This window comes from Trachurus japonicus, chromosome 8 (assembly GCF_045865225.1).
Source record: "Trachurus japonicus isolate A0001 chromosome 8, Traja_1.0".
Taxonomy (NCBI): domain Eukaryota; kingdom Metazoa; phylum Chordata; class Actinopteri; order Carangiformes; family Carangidae; genus Trachurus; species Trachurus japonicus.
This window is the reverse complement of record NC_140914.1, coordinates 32,007,744-32,027,700: the sequence shown is the minus strand read 5'-3', so window position 1 is coordinate 32,027,700 and position 19,957 is coordinate 32,007,744. Positions and strand designations below refer to the sequence as shown.

The following is a 19,957-nucleotide window of genomic DNA, read 5'->3' as shown; positions in this document are numbered from 1 at the left end:
TTAATAATTAGTTATTACGCTTCTTCTACAGCAGCTGAACCCTCACTCTGACCTGTGTGCGGATGGTGCACATCGCTGTTGCACACATATATTAAAGGGATATTTCAACGTTTGGCTTTAACTCTTTGGCCCATTGCCATAATCCCAGTAGTCTTAGCAATAGGTTCGTTACCTTTAATTTTCGGTGCAAGCTATTTTTCGATAGGTGGGGCAGAGATACGAGCTGCTCAACTAACGCTATGAGGCATATGGTATTTCCGGCTTTCCCTCATCAAACTCATGAATTACACAATCCATCAACTCCAAAACGTCTATGAGACTCTATGAGAGTCATAGACAAGTTGTAACCTGCACATTCACCACGCTATGAAATAATAACGTATAATTATCTAACATTATGACACAGGAAGCAAATACTCGGAACTACTTGCGCTTTTGAAGTCACTCCGCCCAGCAGTCATGTCTGGGATCGTGCTCTGGTTACACGTTAGCCTTGAACACAACTCTGTCTCGTAATGTTCTGTTGTTATCTCATAGCGTGTTTTTGTTTTTTTTACATGTTTTCACTTGAGGGACAGCACAGTCTGGGGGTGTAGTCAGGATTTCATTTCACTGCTTGTTGTAAGTGTACACTTTAACTATGCATGTGACAAATAAAGAATCTAGATCTTGAATCTTGAATGTGCAGGTCACAACTTGTCCACCAGAGCGTTGTAGAGTTGTTGGATTGTGTATTTGATGAGTTTGATGAGGGAAACCAAGAAATCCCATGAGCCTCTGTAGCATAGCTCTGAGCAGCTTGCGTCTCCGCCCCGCCAATCGAAAAACAGCTTGCACTGAAAATGAAAGGTAACGGGATTTATGGCAATAGGCAAATTTGCCAAAATGTTGAACTATCCCTTTAACACAGTGGTATTTCCATGCATGGTTGTTGGGGGACAGTGAGGAGGGGGAGCGGCGGCTGCCACATGTAGCATGTTGCAGATGGAGACAGGAGGCCTCAAGCTGCTTCTTGAAAACGCTAGACGTGCACGGCCATGTTTTTTTTTCTTCTTTTTCCAGAGTGTAACGGCCGGTGTCATGGTGACGCTCGGTGTGTTAGCCACTTCTACTCTTTAGCTTATTGTTTGCTCTGTCAACTTTCCCCCCTCCACTCTCTCTCTCTCTCTCTCTCTCTGCTCTCGCTCTCCTCCTACAACTGGGATTCTCAAAGAGTTAAAATGGAGGCTCTGCCTGCTGGTCACATGTCTGACACACTGGCATGTGCTACGACACACACACACACACACACACACACACACACACACACACGCTCGCACACTTGCGCATACATGCAGGCATGCATGAGCTGCAGAGGAAGGAAGCAAGAGGGATAGGGAGCGGAGGAGGAGGAGGAGGAGGAGAAGAAGAAGAAGTAGGGGGAGAGACAGAGAGAAAGAAAGGAGTCCCCTCCCCCCAAGCGCAGCAGTGTGTTCTCTCCCCCACCCCCACCCGGAGTGGGTGTGTGCAAGCAGTGGGTGTGCCGTATCACAGCCACTGCACTGGCTCACGTGGTGTGGACGAGCCAGTCTGTGTGTGTGAGTGTGTGTGTGTGTGTGTGTGTGTGTGTGTGTGGAGCTGTACATTGTGATGTTGGGTGGGAGCCGTGGAGAAAAGGCTGTGTGTCGGTCTGATGGCTGAAGTGAAGCTCTGCAGCGGCTTCTGACCGCTGGAGGAAAACAAACAGACAAGAGCATCCACAGTCTGACTGACACAGATACACTGGTTTAATAGTGTTGAATGATAATAATGATAATAATAATAATAAAGCTAAAGAAAAAAAAACTGATCAAATCAGATTAGATCCTAACAAAGACACAAAATTTACATTTTAAATGACTGTGATAATTTAAAGAAAGAAGTAGGCTTGGAACTCATGTTTATTTTCTATTCAGTTCCATATTTAACAGTAAAACTCTCCACTGTGTTGGCTGGACTCTATTGTTCCTTTACTCACTGTTTTATTCCTGCTGAAATGAATAAATAAAATCAGTTTCATGCACATTTGGACTTTTTACAGCTGAAACCCAGGCAGAAATTCCATCTGTTAAGCCTGGTTTTACATTAAATGCCACGAACACAAACACATTTTAAATTCAGTATGAACATTATATAAACTCATTATATAAATGTCTTTTACTAACTGTTCCTGTATTTAGACGTTTGAGTGACACTTTGTGTTCAGTCTGGTCTTGAAGAGGGAAGTTGGACACATGGACGTAGCAGAGGCCAGAAGTGATTTAATATCCAACTGAACTGCCTCTAATCCGCTCTGTGGGAAATAGACTGGATCATGTTAGTTCATGTATTTTGCAACTTGCTGACATGTTCAACTATACAACATGTTTGTTGTGACAAAATGTCTGCTCTCACAGAACAAAAAATTTACTTGTGATTAAAACATTATTCAGGATGTGGACATGAAGTGACTTCAGACACAACATGATTAAAAAAAAAAAAAAGATTATTCTACAAATGTAATTTTTCTAACCTTTAGTGTTTTTGTTGTCTAAACTTAGAGCCGTGGACTTGTCTCTCCTACTAGTGCTTTTATTTCGAAATATTCAAAATCAGCATATTCTATATTCTTTGGCTCATCAGGTGAGCTGATTTGATTTCAGTAACTTTTAGATCCTTGTGTTTTTTTTTTCCATAAGTTGATGTATGAAACGCATGAAAGGGTTACATACTGTATATTTGACTTTGTTTTTCTTCTTTTAAAAAAAGGGAACTGCAAATTGCTAATCCGTGCACTAAAGAAAAGACGAAGGAGGTAAAAGAGTTGAAGCTGATTTGTTGGTTCTTCTCTGGGAGGAAACAACTGTTGTGTGATCATATAAACTAGTGTATTTGTTGGGCCTGTAAGAAGGGCCAACTGGATGTACTTGGGGCCACAGAGATGCTCCGTGGTGTGGCTTAAACAATGAAAGGAGAAATGTAGTTGTAATTAAAGTGTTATAATGTTGTTGCGTGCTGTTATGCATGATCATGTTATTGTCGTGATTATTCTACTCCATACAGCTCCTTCTAGCAGTAGTGGTGTAGTAGGAGTTATGTCAGTGTGTTGGAGCGTTCCCTCCCAGTGTCCACAGGGTTAATGAACGATAGAAGACGTCCCTTCAGATTAAAACGTCCAGTTGTTTATTGATCCGTCCTGTGGATGAGTCGACCAGGAGAGGAGCAGAGCCACACTGACTCAGTCGGCCCTCTGCTGTTCAGAGCTGCAAACAAGGAAATGAAATCCAAGGAGGGCCAGGCTGGTGTGTGTGTGTGTGTGTGTGTGTGCGTGCATGTGTGTGTGTGCGTATACACGAGTGTGTAGAGACGCTCCTTTCCTTACTGCTTCTCCTATAGGCTGCCGCTGGTCCCGCCCTGCTCTGTGCTGATTCAAAACAAAGTGAAGGCTGACATCACTTACGCACACACACATACACAGCACACGCGCGCGCGCACACACACACACACACACACACACACTTGCGTCATTTAGACGGAGCAGGAACTCCCTCCATCCCTCCTATCTTCCTCCTCTCTCCCCCATTTTGTTTTTGAAAAGGGGAGCACAGAGCCCGGGCCCCTGTTCACTTTACATTCACTCGGTCTAAGAGGTAAAGCTGCACAACGTGTATCACAGAGAGGACAGCCACCAGCAGCTTTTACAGCTTTATGGAAAAATCATGTGTTTCCATTAAGAAGTGAAGAACCTGTTCTGTGTTCAAACTTCTGAATAATCCCTCATTTACATTGAATTTATACTTTTCATCTCTTTTACAATAAAGCATGCACACATGCTGGAAAAAAGCACAAGAGTATTATTTTTCAACCATCAAGAAACATAAATAACCGTCAAAGAAATAAATAAGTTAGATCATTGCAAATCGGTTAATTAATTAAGACTGTTTTATATTTGTAGGCTACATTTTTTCCTAAGCAGAATGTCAGGTCTAATAACTGGACAGTTGAGTTTGAGGGAGTATTGAAATGTTGGTTTTCTGATGAATCTTATTTTAATTGGCTTGATCACAGTAACATGGTGACAGTTTTATTTCTCTTGAAACCAGCAGTTAACAGTGCATGTGAAGGTTTAAATGACTGGGCCTGATATGAGTCGAACCTGTGTTGGTGAGCATTTAGAAAATGTAAAATATAATTGCAGAATAGTGTCTGATTTTAAATGCATCATAGACATAAATCCGCTTTCCCCCCACATTTCTCCTTTGTTTTCTGTACCAACATGTGGAATAAAGTAAAAAAAAAAAAAAAAAAAGAGATGCTCATTTTATGGATTAAAATTTAAGATATTTATCTTTTTAGAAATAGTGGCATAAAGAACAGCCAGAGCCAGTTACTTTCAGTAAAAAGGTCATGTTATTGTTTCTTCTTAACACCTAAAAAAAATCATATTGAATGAAAGTTTTGTTTTTCTTGGCAATTTTCATTCAAGAAAAAAAAACACATTTCATTTTGAAAAGTTTCATGCTCCTCGGCCTCAAATTCCTGTAATGTGTCATGTAAGAGCACATGAGTTATGTTAAAATAAAAATATCTAACAAACAAAATCATTCTTACACCTCAGCAGTTAAATTTCCTCGGCCCTTTAAACCTGTCACCATTTGTGTAACTTTTCATTAAAACAATTTTATCTTATATTTTATATGGCAACCATCACAAATGTTTTCTCAGTGCTGACGTCTGAATCAGTAGTTTGTGTGCTGACAGTAGTGAAGGGCTGCTGCTGCCTTCACTGTCATCAAACTGTTTGTCTATGGCCTTAACTTGGTTTTTATTCAATCTTCAAGTTCTCACTTTGTTTAAAAAAAAAAATGTTTTTACTGCAGGAGAAATGTTCATTCTTTTCTCCATATCAATTAACACGAGGCCAATATCTTGTAAATATACCATGAGACTGGAAATGTGCTGCATCCTCGTTTGCTAAATGTTGCCTATTCAGTGAAATATGAATGAAAATCTCTCAGGCCTCTAATATCCTTCAGGAATAAAGCAATTTATTTCCCCCCTGAACGTGTTAATCACTTGGTAAATATGTTGTGTAGGGAAAATAATCTTGATTTTTCATGTAGATGTAAACATTGTCCTTGATGATCCTGTAGTTTCTTCCAGCAGGGAGTGGCCTGCTGCATTAATGTTTGACCTCACTGTCTAAGTTGTTTTAATTAAAACAAGTAAAGCGTTGAGACTTATTTCAAGGACAAACGATTGAAAAGGTTAGAAACAAGCTGCACAATAATACTGCTATTACGCCTAAGTTATAAATATGGAACATAAACGACTCTGTCTCTCCGGTAAAAGCCTCAGCCGCCATACGGCACGAGCCCTGGTGCTTCTCCACTCGGCTTTATATAGGTCTGTAGACCATATAGCCTGTATATTATTACTTCTAGTCTGTAAGATATAAAGACGGATAATGAGCCTTTAAATCTGACTCCAGGTCATGACGTGAAGTTGTATTTGTCTCTCATTCCCCCTCAGCCAACTCGTTTCAGTTTTCTGCCACATCAAATTAGAGACAAGAGCAGTCTGTTCTACAGAGCAGCCTCGGGTTCACTTCGGGGGCTCGTTGTTTCCATGTTTCTGTTCATATCTCAACCTTTTTCTTCTTCTTCTTGTTCTTTTTTTTTTTTTTTACTCCGCAACCTTTACCTGCCGAACGCGGGAAGCGGCGCGGGGGTTTAACCGGTGCTGCCGCCGCTTCCAGCAACCGGAGAGCCCGACAGCCGAAAGCACGGAGAGACAGAAAATCTTGTTTCTTCCCTCCTCGCTGCCCATACTACAAAACCCAAACCCCCATGATGTGTTTCAGGCGTGAGCACTCATGGCATACATTCTATAGTATCCCCTCCTCCCCTCTTTCTGCCGCTCTCTCCTTCCCTCCCTCCTCCCTCCTCCCGCCCTGGCTGCGCGGTCAGCCCCTCCCTTCCCTCGCGCCGCTGTAGTAACTCCCGAGTAGTTTTTACGCACTTCATGAATGGGAGGGCGCGCGCGTGCTCCTCTGCTCTCCTCCTCCTCCACGCGGGCAGCGCGCGGGGACAGAGGAAGGCAGAAGGCGCGCGCCCGCTGCAAAGATAAACGGAGATATATACTTTTTTCTTCTTTCGAAGTTGCAGTGCAGGCGATGTGAGCCTCCATGTTTCACATAGAGATGTAGCTGAAAGCATTTCTAGTTGTCTTGTAGTACATTTCAGAAGGTATATGCTGATTTGGAAGTAACGCGCGTGCCTGTGCACGCTCACGAAGGGAGGTGTGTCCCCGCGTGCATGTTAGCTACACTTTTCTCTGGAGTTGATACAGTAGCAAAACCATTGTAGCCACTTCACCCAGTTGTATCCTGCAGCCATTAACAACAATTCTCTACATCCGCCGAGTTATCTACGTGTGTGTCGGCCCGGGCGGGCGGGCATAGGTGGATGAACCGACCCCCTGCTGAACACTATGGTGGCAGCTGGGAGCTAAAACAGATGGTTCAGATGAAGGCATTACTGTGTTGTTGCACTATAGGTTGTGAGTGAGGCGGCCGCAGCCCAACACGCCGCCTGCATCATCCTATGTTCATGTAATGGCGCATGTGGACCCCCCCCCCCCCTCCTCCTATGTGCTACGTTCTGGTGAATTCTCTGCTGTCATGTGACTGCATATTCATTGTAGTAAATGGGCGTTGCCTGGTCAAGATGGCCGCGTACTGGCTCACACATGTATCTACGTAGCCTATTTGTGTGTGTGTGTGTGTGTGTGTGTGTGTGTGTGTGTGTGTGTGTGTGTGTGTGTGTGTGTGGAAGCGGAGTGAAGGAGGGGGAGAAAAGTGGTGTTTTACTGAACCAGGAGATGTGGCTTTGTCCCTACATGTGGTTCATGCGTGGATCAGTATGGAAACAGCACATATGGAAATATAGGCTAGCCTATAGGAAATAATGAGATGTGTCGTTAACACTGTCTTCTCCTCCGCCTCTCGATCAGTCACACTACAGACAATACGAGTCGAGATAAATTACAGACCAATTCAGACAAAAAGGAGCTCGTAAAGTAACCGACGGCCTCCGCTCCTAACCTGGACCCTCCTTATTTAGACTTCCATCATGTTCTGGTCCAGTTTCTTATCATTTCATAACATTGTTGCTTTGTTTTGAAGGTAATTATTTGTTGAAAGTGCCGAGAACGAGGTCCGTCCATCGTGTGGACTCGCCTGTCAATATATCAACTACTTAAGCCTGCAGGAGCTGTTCGCTTACACAACACGGACTTTACGCAAGTTCCGTCTATAAATGAGAACCATGGCTTCATTACAGCGCCTTCCTGTAGGCTCCCAGCCCCCCTCCCCCTCACCGCCCTGCAGTGTGTCCATAACATGAAGTGGTGGCTATAGGCATCACAAAATGGCGAACAAAGAGGGAGGGGGGAGGCTGAGGGAAGAGCATGTAAAGGTGTTGAGCATCTCACCAACAAGCCCCTATCCGGTTATAGGCTTACGAAGAATTAGTCTGACGGAATTAAACAAAACCTAATTTAATTCGTCTTTTATTTTACGCGTGGTGATATTAATAAGTCCTATGAGCACACAGGCCTCCGCTGCCCTGGTCTTCTCCTACTTTACACCGCTCCGCTGCGTCTCTCGTGATAATAACGTAGGAGAATGAATCACGAGGTGAATGCGTGAAAAGGCTTTACAGTATTTAAAAAAAAATAAGAAAAAACAAAAAAACAAACGTCGTTGTAATTATGTGATTACATAAGCGTCGGTTGAGTCAGTTGCACCTTCTCAAAATGGAGACCCTCGCCTCTCCAAAATGGAGGACCGACCGTCGCACCAGCTGCAGGCGGGGTCAGAGTGTTGAACACAGGCTGAACTTTGACCCATACCGCTGCACCCCCTCCTCCTTTTCCCTAAATGAATTCCAGAACTGAGGCCTCCCTCTCTCTGCAACATGTCGCCCACTCCTATGTTAAATTGTAACTCCACTCATTCCGCCGTCTCCTTTGTACAGCAGCGGGTTACGTTATTATTATTCTTTTAAAAAAATAAGTCAGATTTTTTTCCTTTTCACTGCGTATAAAGCCTGTGTGTGTCGGCTTCCTGTTCAGTTTTATTTTACGTTACGCAAGCATATGCAAACACAGGCAGTAGGCCTATTCATCCGTGTTATATCATGTAATCAACAATATTTCTCCCAAGCCGCCACGGCTCGTTAGGCAGCCTGTTCTCCCGACGTGACAGTGGGAGCTCCAGTCCTGAGGATCATTATTAGGAAATATAGCATAAAATAACAGGCTATACTGGAAATCATCATAGACAGTTAAACATGATATGGTTTTCCTTAAAATGAATTTTTTATTTTCTGCTTTTGAAGCCAAAGAGGATAAAGAAATTAATTTAAAATGTATTTAAATGTGTATTTGTATACCTATTTATAGTATATGCATATAAAATAAATAACTGTTAAGGGAAGGTAAAGCAGGAATAAGCGCGCGTGCACACACACACACACACACACACACACACACACACACACACACACACACACACACACACACACACACACACACACACACACACACACACACAGGCCTACACACATTTTATACAGCAGTGCCTTAGTGTGCTAGTACTATGATGCTCAGAAATACTTTGCAATATTAAATGGAGATAGGCCTAATAAGAAAGGCTGACATTGTTTTGACAAAAGAAAGTTATTACTGTTGGTGAATAGGCTACATAAAAATATTATTCCATGTATAGCCTATCAGAACTTCTCGGGCCCCTCCCACCTCTGACAGGCTTTAAAGCTTATGTCAAATGTATAAGTTGGCCTCAGAAGAGACACCGTTCTTGTAAACAAAAAGCTAAGCAGTGTGTCTGGCTGGTTGACATGAGCATTAACTAATTTAATATTACATAATATAGGCTACATAGGCTAAATTATTTTTTGTTGTACCATAAAGTTGTCTGTGGTATACTACAACACATTTTAAATGATTATCACCATAACAGTCTTTTGATACACACTTAAACAACAATTTAATGTGATTCTCCATATTAAGTTTGAAGACTTTATCCATAAGCTGTCTGTATGGATTGTCTCTTTTAGGTTTTTAATGTTTTTATTTTGCAGCGTATTATCTCTGATGGCAAATATAACGTTTAAAAATGATGAAACACAAAGAGCAATCCTCTCTGGGTGTAAAGGGCAGCAGAGCAGAGCAGAGCAGGGTCACTTTCTACCTGTGTTTAATATTTTCTATTCCCAAAACTCCCAGTCAAAGTGCCACACACTGTCATAGACACAGTGGATAGAGAGAGAGCAGGCTGTGGTTTTTAGGATTGCAAAAGCTTTCTTGTTCAAAACACATTAGTGATTACCTTGATAACCGCTACCGATGCATGGGCTTCCACTGGTTTATGAGCTATTTGTACAGGCGTGGCAGTGGATTATTAAACAGGCACTGAGACAGCACCTGCCTCTGCTGAGACGGGCCACGGACCTGAGTCTGTGGACCGGCGGGTTAGTGTGGAGTTATTGGGATGATCTTTCCCATGTAAATCTGGGTCAATCAGCGAGCAGTAACAGCTGTGATAGGGCAGCTCTCCCTGTCTGAGAAATAACATCCCAAATGGCAGGAAATGGTGCCACCCATACGGGTTGCACAGAGGTGTGAAATGAGCACTCCTCCTCATTTACCCTGTAAAAACACACTCTCTCTCCCATCGCCGTTCTCTCTCACTCTTATGCATTTACACATATTTACAGCTGACTGCTGCCACACTCCCCTCCAATGACTGATGTACAAGTAGCTCCTCTCAGCTTACCCACAATTCAGTCTTTCCTGCAGCACCATTAACTCCTCCTTCCTTCCTTACTCCTCTCTCTCTTCCTGTCTTCTTTCTTACCCCCAGTTTCACCACCTCTCTCTCTCCTACCTCCTTTTGTCTGTGCTGTGTATTTAAAACTGTCGTGTAATGAGATCATCTTTGATTTGTGGTGCTCACAAACTGGCAGCTTCATAGTTGGTTAAATTAAAGGGTCACTGATGAAGATATAATAGCTCATGCAAATAAAAGGAATGATGAAGTTAACTAAGTTTGTAAATGAACCTTTGATAGACATGATATTAAATATATATATATACAGTGGGGAAAATAAGTATTTGATCCCCTGCTGATTTTGGAGGTTTGCTCCCCAACAAAAAATTGGACAGTCTATAGTTTTTATGGAAAGTTTATTTTAACAAAGGCAGAATATCAACAAAAAAAATCCATAAATAATGTTATCATATAAAGGTTATGAATTAATTTACATTTGATCGAGTGAAATCAATCAGCAGGGGATCAAATACTTATTTCCACCACTGTATATATGACAAAACACCTGAGCAATACGGTACTACAAGCTTTGATTCACATTCTGTCTTCTCCTGACCATGTGCTCTGCAGGTGGTTGTAAGAAACTGTGCATCTCGCCTCAAGAATACAGAAGGTGCAGAGCCTCCCACCGCACACTTCTCCTAGATACCATTTTATGTGCAGAAAATGGTGCTTGCGTGGTTTTTGTGCGTTCGCATCATTTATGCATCTGCTGACAGGAAAGGGATGGGAGGGAAGAGGAGCAAGGGAGCAGGAGAGGTGGAAGGAAGACAAGGGAATAAGAGTAGAAGTTACAAAGTGCCGCCTCCCTGCATATGAAGAAAATTTGATTTTTGGTAATTCCCCAAATTATTTGCACTGGTCCTTTAGAATTTAAGATGGACCATTTTAAACTGTGTGTCAGTATAAATGCTGGCCTTGTTGAGGCAAAATAAATTTCAGATTATATACTGTTACTACTCAGGAGGGGGTGCAGCATGGTTGCTGTTTCCTTTGTACTTTTAAATAAACAGGTGGATTACAAAGTAAAATAAGAATAAACCAGTCTGCCTTTCTGGTGACTTTTCATTGAGTTAATAATCATAACAATTATTATCTCAAGGAACTTTACAGAGTGAAATCAATGAAGAGAAATCCAACAGTTTCCACAATGAGTGGTGACGGGGAGAAAGATCTTCTGTGTACAGGAAGTCTTTTACACATCGTTGTATTCAGGCTCTTTCAAATAGATGCTGAGTAGTGGATTTTGTAATTGTGTGATATAGATAATTAGAGGGAGCAACAAGAGGAAAGGACAAGTGCATCTTGGGAGTTCTCCAGCAGCCTTGGCCTACAGCTGCATAATGGTTAGGGACTGACCTTAGCTAGCCCTACCTATAGGTTTTACCAAAGAGGACGGTTGTAAGGCTCATGTTAAATGTAGAGAGGGTGACTGTCTTGCGATAACAGACTGAAAGGTAACAAACGTGTGAATGAGTTTTTCCAGCATCCCTTTGAGACATGCTGTTTCTAATTTTCACAAGATTTGATGGCAGAGTAGGCCTTGGTTTATATGTGAGGTAAATAACAGCTAGGTCCTCATCAGAAATGACTCTAAAGTTCCTTGCAATACGACACGAGGTCAGTGTAATGGATAAATCCAGAGTAACTATATCATTAGATGTTTTTCAGAGGTGTTTTAGGCCAAGTACCATAACTTCAGTTTTGTCTGAATGAAGAAATTGAAAAAAACTAGACAGCCAAGCTTTATAATGGCATAGATTTTGACCACCTAGCTAGACTCATCTGGCTTCATAGATGCGTACAGTATCGGCCCCAGCACAAAACCCAGTGGAACTCCATGACTAACTTTTGTGTGCATTGGGGAGTTATTGTTGACATGAACTAACAGGAGAATATTCAGTAAACCCAATTTAATCCCATTACCATGTTCCAGTATTTGTAATAGGCTCTTGTGATCAATGGTATCAATTGCAGCACTAAAATCTAGCACCATAAATGAGAGGAGTCCATTGTCTGAGGCAACGACAGCATTGTTGGTAACTTAAACCAGAGCTGTTAGCTTGGTTGGCTTCAGTGAAGGTAGATCTGGCATAGCAGAGTTATTAGATATTTGGACAAGGTGAAATTCCACTGGACTGGCACAAGGCCACTTCCGTCCAGCTTTCATGACGTCTGCTGCATTTATGACTTGTACCGTGGCTCCAGCCCACTTCTTCTTCAGAGGGGCAACAGTGTTGAGTGTTGTAAGAAGTGAGGATCATCAACTTGTATAGGTGTACAGTTGAGATGGCTTTCCTCCATTGTAACATTACAATGGAATTTGTTTACAGCATTATCAGATAGACTGCGATCTACTGTGATGGATTTTTTTTCTTGCCAAACTGCTCGTTTGGCCTGTCTCAGAAGCTTCCGCTACACTTTTCTCTACTTGACCCCGTCTTTGCCCCATTATTCATTCATGCAGTATCTAATTTACCTGCTGCAATGGCTGTCGTGTAGCGGCCCAGAAATGGCTAGGATGATGGTTATTGGAACGGTCAAAGGGTGGCATGATAAAGGTAATTAGTTGATCCAAAGACATGGGTTTAGATGATAGGATTTTGGCTGGTAACAAGGTTAATATGCATCCTCAATGATGGTGTTTGGCTTGTCCTCACCATTAGAAATAAAAAATTCATCTGAGTTTTCATGCTGTCCAGATAGCTCTTATAAAATATTAAGCCCCTGCACTTCCATGCTCCCTCAGCTTGCAGCCAGTGTTTGCCTCGTACTTGGGGACATTTGAGAGCACTGAGTGTGTAGTAAAGTTTTTGTAATGGTGGCAGGTAATGGATATATAGTGGACACCACTGACTCTAAATGTATTTCATAATGAGCAGTAATTACAGGTGGGACCAGCGCATTAAATACCCCGGTCATGAGATTGCTTCTTTGTATGGAATCGTTTGATATTTTATTTAGATCATCTCAAAGTTTTTGGTGTCTACACGAAAACGCTGGTGTGGTTTTGAGGAGGACCCGTTTCCAAAAAAATACAATTTTCACCCCCTCAAACGCTGTTTCTGTCTGGATGAAATGCCGAAGCGATAAGGATTCACTGAAACCTGTATCCGTGTGGACGGGCTCTGAGCTGGGCTAACTCTGTAATTCATAAAATAGCTTTACATGCCAAGAAAAATGTTGTTTTTCATTCAAATTAAACATAAAAGCAGTCTTTTTGCTAACTATTTCACTAATGCTTTAGTATGACTCAGAACAAGAAAGTGAAGTGGCTCTTAGGCCTAATTCAGAAGTAGCCTAATGGCTGGGAAGGGGCTAGCTGGTTAGCATGCTAACTTCAGTAGAAGAAAAGAGGCAATAGAAAGCATAAAGATAGAAAGCATCTGGGGAAAGAAGTTTGATGAAGAATTCACAATGTTTCTACTAAACTGGTGAGTCGATAACACTTAATGCCAACGCTGGCGACATAGCAATTAGCAGTTTCCCTTTATCTCTGAGAAATAGTCACTGCTACAAATCAAAACAGCTCTGTTGTGTGTTTGTGCTCGTTCATTTTAAAGAACAGGACTGCGGTTTCTATTTCTAATCCTCACAACAGATCTCTAAACATTGTCAGTGTTGTTTAGCAAGGCTCTTGTGATACCCGCCAGAGTTGTATTACATTACTCAATGTGGTCGCTTGCGCCACTCACCACCTTCAAATGTGGCCTAAATGATCAGATTTTGTGTTGGAAGGTATTGACACAAACATTTTTCTATTTATCCGTCCTTACTGATTATGTCATAAACACGTCTCGACTTGAAATGAGAGAGATCTATGATCATTCACAGAGGACGTTTGGGAATTAGGGCCAGGCCTTAAAGCGTGCTGCGTTCTTTCACCTTGTTTATTGAGTCTGTTATGATCATTCGTTAAGTGCGGTGCAAAAACACTGTGGGTTCCCACTTTACTTGTTGGTGAAGTCACTTGGGAGCCCTGGTGTGAACGCTGCAGTGAAACTGTGGATGAAAGGCTTGACGATATATTGATGAGTGCTTGTGTAGCAGTCAGCTGGAACCATATGTGCTTCCTTTTCCTTTTCCTGGGAGAGTTTGTCCAGTGTCCAGTCACATTGTCTTGATCATCCTCTTCAGCATATTCCCTGTTCCCGTCTTTCCAATGTTGAAGTGACTGCATCACTTATTGGTAGGGGTGTGACGATACACTCATCTCACGAGACGAGACGAGACACGAGATTGGGTTCACGAGAACGAGACGAGACGAGATTTTAAGAAAACTACAATGACAAAATATATGACTGGACCAACAGACTTTTATTTAACCGAGTTGCACATGCATTTGGAAATGTTTTATTATAGCTCTTTACGTGCATGATGTAAGCATGAGCTTTTAACTTCTTCTTCCACAAATTGAAACTAAAACAAAAATTTATAAATAAATAAAATTAAATATTCCTTTCTTTTTTTCAAGTGCAAACAATATTATGTGCAGTGTGATTTTTTTTTAAAAGTAGTGGCAGCTGGTAGTGGAAACCCTGTTTTACATTGTTTTAACATTAAAAAAAAAAGCGACGAGAAATATCGTCAAGTTTAATCTAGCAAGATCTCGTGGCACGAGATTTCGTCACACCCCTACTTATTGGTGAAGTAACTCAATAAACTTGAGCTCAACCACATGTCGTCACATCAATATAAACTCATATTTACCTGTTAACATGTGAAAATAGAGGTCATCACATGGGCCATCTGGGTTGTAAATACTGGTCTTAAGAAGTTGTCAGTCAAACCCTTTAAACATAACTTCTTTTTGGCACTGAAGATTTCCATTGGGAGCCATAAGGCACTTCCAACTCACAAGATAGTCAAACACATTATCCTGGATTTCATAGTCATAACTCAGCAAAGACTTAAAATGACTGTATGTGTGTGAGTGGCATCATGCCCATGTTACTGTGTAGATTATTGTGTGAATGTCTGACTCTCAGCACTGCAGCTATAACCATACCGTAACACACATGCACCATTCCCCAGAAACTTCCCTGCAGAACACCGAGTGGATGAATGTAGATGTTTATAGGAAGGGCGGTAAATCACAGCTAGCAGTTTCCACTGCTTTACTGTGCATTCATAGTGAGCAACATGATCAATAAAATCACTAGAGGTCCTGAGTGCTGAGTGAATAGAAATACTCAGTGTTTTATTGTCATTAGTTTTCACCACTCCAGGTTTAACTGGCATCTTTAGCCATGTTGATTCAAGCTTGTGTTGAATCCTCAGTTTTTACATTGGGGTTGATAAAATAAAAGGCAGTCAAAAATATATAAAAAGTGTTTTTTTCTTTTGATTAAGTTGAAGTCGACAGTATACATGGTTTTGTAGGACTTTCTTGATTTGTTTCAGATTTAATACCTTACTTTGAACAAATTAACAATTTCTTTGCAAGTTGTTGGCCGACCAAGCCCAACCCAAAATTGGTCGTACTTTCTGTGATTTGAACACAACACTCACTTTGGAAAAGTTACAAAAGTTGTTGAATGAAGTCACTGTCCGCAGTTGAAAAGATGTGGAGTCAGTGTTGCGTAAATGCTGTCTGACTAATCGAGAAGAACTCAATACTGATGCCTAAAGATTTTTGAAGGATGTGGCTTCTTTTCCAATAGAAGTTCAGATTGAGGCTCATCATTTGTGTTCACGTTGTGTGAACACCGACTCATGGGTGAGGACAAGGTATTTTTTTAAGGGGACGGTTCTTGTACGCAGCCGTCGGGAAAGTATTGACCTGATTAACGTGAACGTGAACCTCTTTGTAGACCACCAGGGAGGAGAAGAGTGGAGCCATCTAATGTGGCTTCACTACAAGGTACAAGGAATGGATAAGAAAATGATGTAGATAGAGTTTTACTCTTTTAAGATCATACTGATGGAGTGTAAATGGGTTTGTCCTCCTGTTATTGAGCCTGATGAAAGGGTAGTAGCAGGCTACACCGCCCTCAGACCCACAGACACACCACATTGTGCTTCTGGGGCCACCTCCGTCTGGTCTGAAGACCTCCGACCCTTGGCCTTTGACCTCCTCTAGAAGCAAAACCTTTCCCTCCCTTTTGCTCCTCTTCTCCACCTCCTCCTCCTCCTTGAGGACCACACTCCTTTCTCATTCTCTTGGCTTCTTTTCTTTCTCCTTCGTCTTTTTCTCTGGCCCCCTTTGTCCTGCTGGAGGCCGGACCTGAGCGTGGATTTAATGCCTTCACAGCTGAGGGAACCTCAACAGCTCCACTTTTTAACGTTCTCAACTTCAGACGTTTTCAAGCTTCATTGACGACGTGTTTCCATCTTTGCATATCAACAAGCAGTCATGGATGAGGTGTTTTGTCGTTCCGGTGGCACAAATTAATTTTGAATTAAACATATCAATAAATGTTATTCACTGCCAATGCTATTCAGTTATGCTGTTTTATGGTAGAGGCCTGATGCTGAAGGCATTGTGTTGAGTGCGGAGTGATAACACAATGCCACGTCAACATCTCTTGGAAACAAAAGATGTAGAATCATCGTTTTAAGGGTTTATATGAGGTTCAGTGCTAACGATGCAGACCACCCGCATGACGGTAGAAGTCAGGAGATATTTACAATAAAACCGAGGAACAGATGAGTGAACGGGCGTATAAGTAAATGTGAAGTGTGTTGTTTTGTTGTCCGTCCTCCCGCCCCATCAGCCGTATTTCCCCACCCATTCCTAACCTGTTGCCATGGTTTCAGCCAATGGGGGTAGTCTGTGGGGTTGGCTGGCGGCGACGACAAGGGTCAAACAAGTTCGCTGATGGCTGGATGGGGGTTGGGATGCGTGTTGTGTGGTGTGGGGGTGACGTTGGAGAGGATAATGGGGAGTTGATGTGTTGATAAGGTAGAACTCTGTGCACTGGGGTCATGGAGGTTTGGTTTTTCTTTTTTTTTGGTGGGAGGTGTGGGGAAAGGGGCTGTTTTTATGTGTGTTTGTCAGGTTGGGGGGGTGGAGTTAGCGATATAGCTCAGCATTGATTGAGGATCAAAGGGCTTTTCCATTTTTTTTGGATTGGGGGGGTGGTGGGTCAGGTATTCTGGATACACAAAAGACTATTCATCTGTGCTGGAGCCTCCTGGGGGTTTTGGGTGGGGTTTAGTTGGCGAGGTGGAGATGGGGGGTTGGTGGTTGCTGGTTAGGGTTTGGGGCCATTGATACTGGTTTGGGTGGGTCGGATAAGCAGCGGTAGAGATGGTAAAGGCTGGTAAAGATGGGACACTCTACTGTTTCACATGAACCACATTGGGGTTTTCTAGAATGCTGTTCACCATATAAACAGCTTCAGTAAGAAAGCCAAAGGTTGAACACGAATTCAACATAGAACAAAAACAGTCCTACTGGGTTGGGTTTCCTTTGGTTGCAACTTTTGGTCATGACGGAAGCAATAGGATAGGATATGCGCCGTTTTCATAAAACTACTTGGAGAATAACCAATCAAAAGCACCAACATACACCAGTAAATGTGTATATATTCAACTTAATACATCAAAAGAACAATTTCCAGTCAGTTTCTTCAGCCTTTACTTTGAGTCAATGAAGTGTGGGAGCTCTGGAGCGATCACAAGAAGAGGCTTCTTTGTGTTCTTTGTAGTATTATTGGATGCTGGAGGGTAAGGAGGCTCCTCACTCTGGTTGTTTATCTGCAACAGTGAAGCAGCTGAGGTTAAAGGGATAGTTCACCCAAAATTGAAATTTCACTCATTATCTACTCACCCTCATGTGGACTAGGGGCTGGGAGAAGTTTCAGAGTCCTCCGTGGCTTCTCTGAGTTACAGGGGGTCTCGGCGTAGCAGTGCATGTCCATATAACCGTTGCAAATGGATACCAACTGTCTTCGTAACAAAAAGACACACCAAAAAACATCCAAATACCTCCATGCTGCTCGTATGTAATGTCCGTCTTGTATTGAAGCCCCGAAATGCGACATTGTCCCGAAAAAAATTAAATGAGTCTGTATTTCAAACTTGTTTTGTAGCGGAAGCTTCTCGAAGCTCCTCTTCCTGGTTCGTCAAATTTGGTCGAACCAGGGTCTGTCCTCTTCTCAGTTCGTCCAAATTTGACGAACCGGGAAGAGGAGCTTCGAGAAGCTTCCGCTACAAAACAAGCTTGAAATATAGACTTATTTAATTTCGCATTTCGGGGCTTCAATACAAGAGGGACATTACATACGAGCAGCATGGAGGTATTTGGATGTTTTTTGGTGTGTCTTTTTGTTACGAAGACAGTTGGTATCCATTTGCAACCGTTATATGGACATGCACTGCTACGCCGAGACCCCCTGTAACTCAGAGAAGCCACGGAGGACTCTGAAACTTCTCCCAGCCCTTAGTCCACATGAGGGGGAGGAGATAATGAGTGAAATTTCAATTTTGGGTGAACTATCCATTTAAGACTCGACTGGCCAAACATCCATGTTATAATGACAACGGCAAGAATATACAACACACACACACACACACACTTGTAGAGTGTGTTTACTGGTAAACAACCACTCCAGACTGTGTCTGTGCGGTTGAACAAAACAACGTCTCACCACCAGATTTGCCAACCCCATAAAGACCAGATACACTCGTCCATGACCTGGCTGTTTAATTATATCCACACACAGTTGACCACATTTGCCACTCAACTGTTTTTAGGAAAATCTAGCAGTGTAGCTGAGGACTGATTGGGGACTGTGTTGTGTGATGGATGAAGTGGTGGATCAGTTCAGTTTGATGCTCTTTCCTTTTCCTTTCCCTCTCTCCTCCCCAAACCCCTTCACTTTGCATGTTTCTTCTTGGTTGTTGTAAGAACTTTCATTCATTTGAACGTCTTGTCTGTTCTCTCTCCTCAGGACCAGGAAACTGCAGATCAGAAACATCCCACCTCACCTACAGTGGGAGGTAGGTTCATCATCTTTTCTCTTGCTTGGTTAATTCACGCAGTCTGTTACTGTGACTTCACACTGCTCCAATTACCACCACCCACCACCTCTTCTCTTCTTATTCTGTGAAATCTGAATAGTTTCACATCCTGGGCGCTCACCACGAAGCTCTAGTATTGTCATGTTGGTGCCAATCAGGAGAGATCTCTTCTGATTGGCTGATTGTTTTGAGCAAACCAAATTTTTTATTGTTTTATTTATTTTTTTATAATAATAATAATCATACATTTTATTTCTAACGCACTTTATATTTAACAAAAAATCTCAAAGTGCTACAGCAACCAAAAAAAGAAAAACAGGTTAAAACAAGAGTTAAAGCAGTTATCACGAGCAAAACTCAGTTTATTATACTCAGAGAAACCCAATCCTGAAAGTTTGGAGGCGTGTCCAGGTGGGCGGGGCTTGGCTCATGGCTGAGTCTGTGACATCATAAAGTTATGGTCATTTTAAGGCTCAGTTTCTGACTGCATCATTTCTCTGTGGACTGAGGCTGTGACACGTTCACTGCAGATTGCAAATCTGATCTATAATCAATAAATACATGGACCTCTACCTTTAGACTGTATGGGACCTTGCTGGAAAGGAAATTAGAATTTCAAAACTGTGTGGAAATGTTTAGTTTCTTTCCTGTTGCTGCAGTCGTGAACAGTGTAGACAGTGAACAGATCTGAGATCAGCCCGTTGAGTTGAAATACAGAGCCAGATGAGTGATGGGCAACAACAGAACAGCTTTGTGGAACCAATGAGCTCAGACATCAGACGTCTAAGTCATGATCAAGTCTTTTTTATTTTTTTACTTTTTTAATATTGCCATATAGTGTAAAGACAGATACTACAGACAAACTACAAGGGTGCAACGTGGGTGACTAACAAATAACAAATCATACAAACAAGACTTCAAATAGGCAAACAGAGAGGAGACAAGAACAAAACAATATGTAAATATTATACATATGATAACAGTAATAAAATGAGTAAATTTCATTAGTATATATATAATGAAGAAATAAATACAAATAGAATGTGAAAATAAAGAATAAAAGGTAAAGGTTTATTTTTC

At 41.9% G+C, this 19,957-nt stretch overlaps 1 protein-coding gene across 2 annotated transcripts in view; it reads left to right on the top strand.

The window, feature by feature from the left end:
* igf2bp1 (insulin-like growth factor 2 mRNA binding protein 1) overlaps nt 1-19,957 on the top strand; it is a 76,447-nt gene that overhangs the window by 23,896 nt on the left and 32,594 nt on the right. For both annotated transcript variants that reach the window (XM_085785200.1, XM_085785201.1), the window contains exon 3: nt 18,808-18,856. In XM_085785200.1, the coding sequence (XP_085641326.1) occupies nt 18,808-18,856 (49 nt within the window). The remainder of the gene's footprint in view (nt 1-18,807; nt 18,857-19,957) is intronic.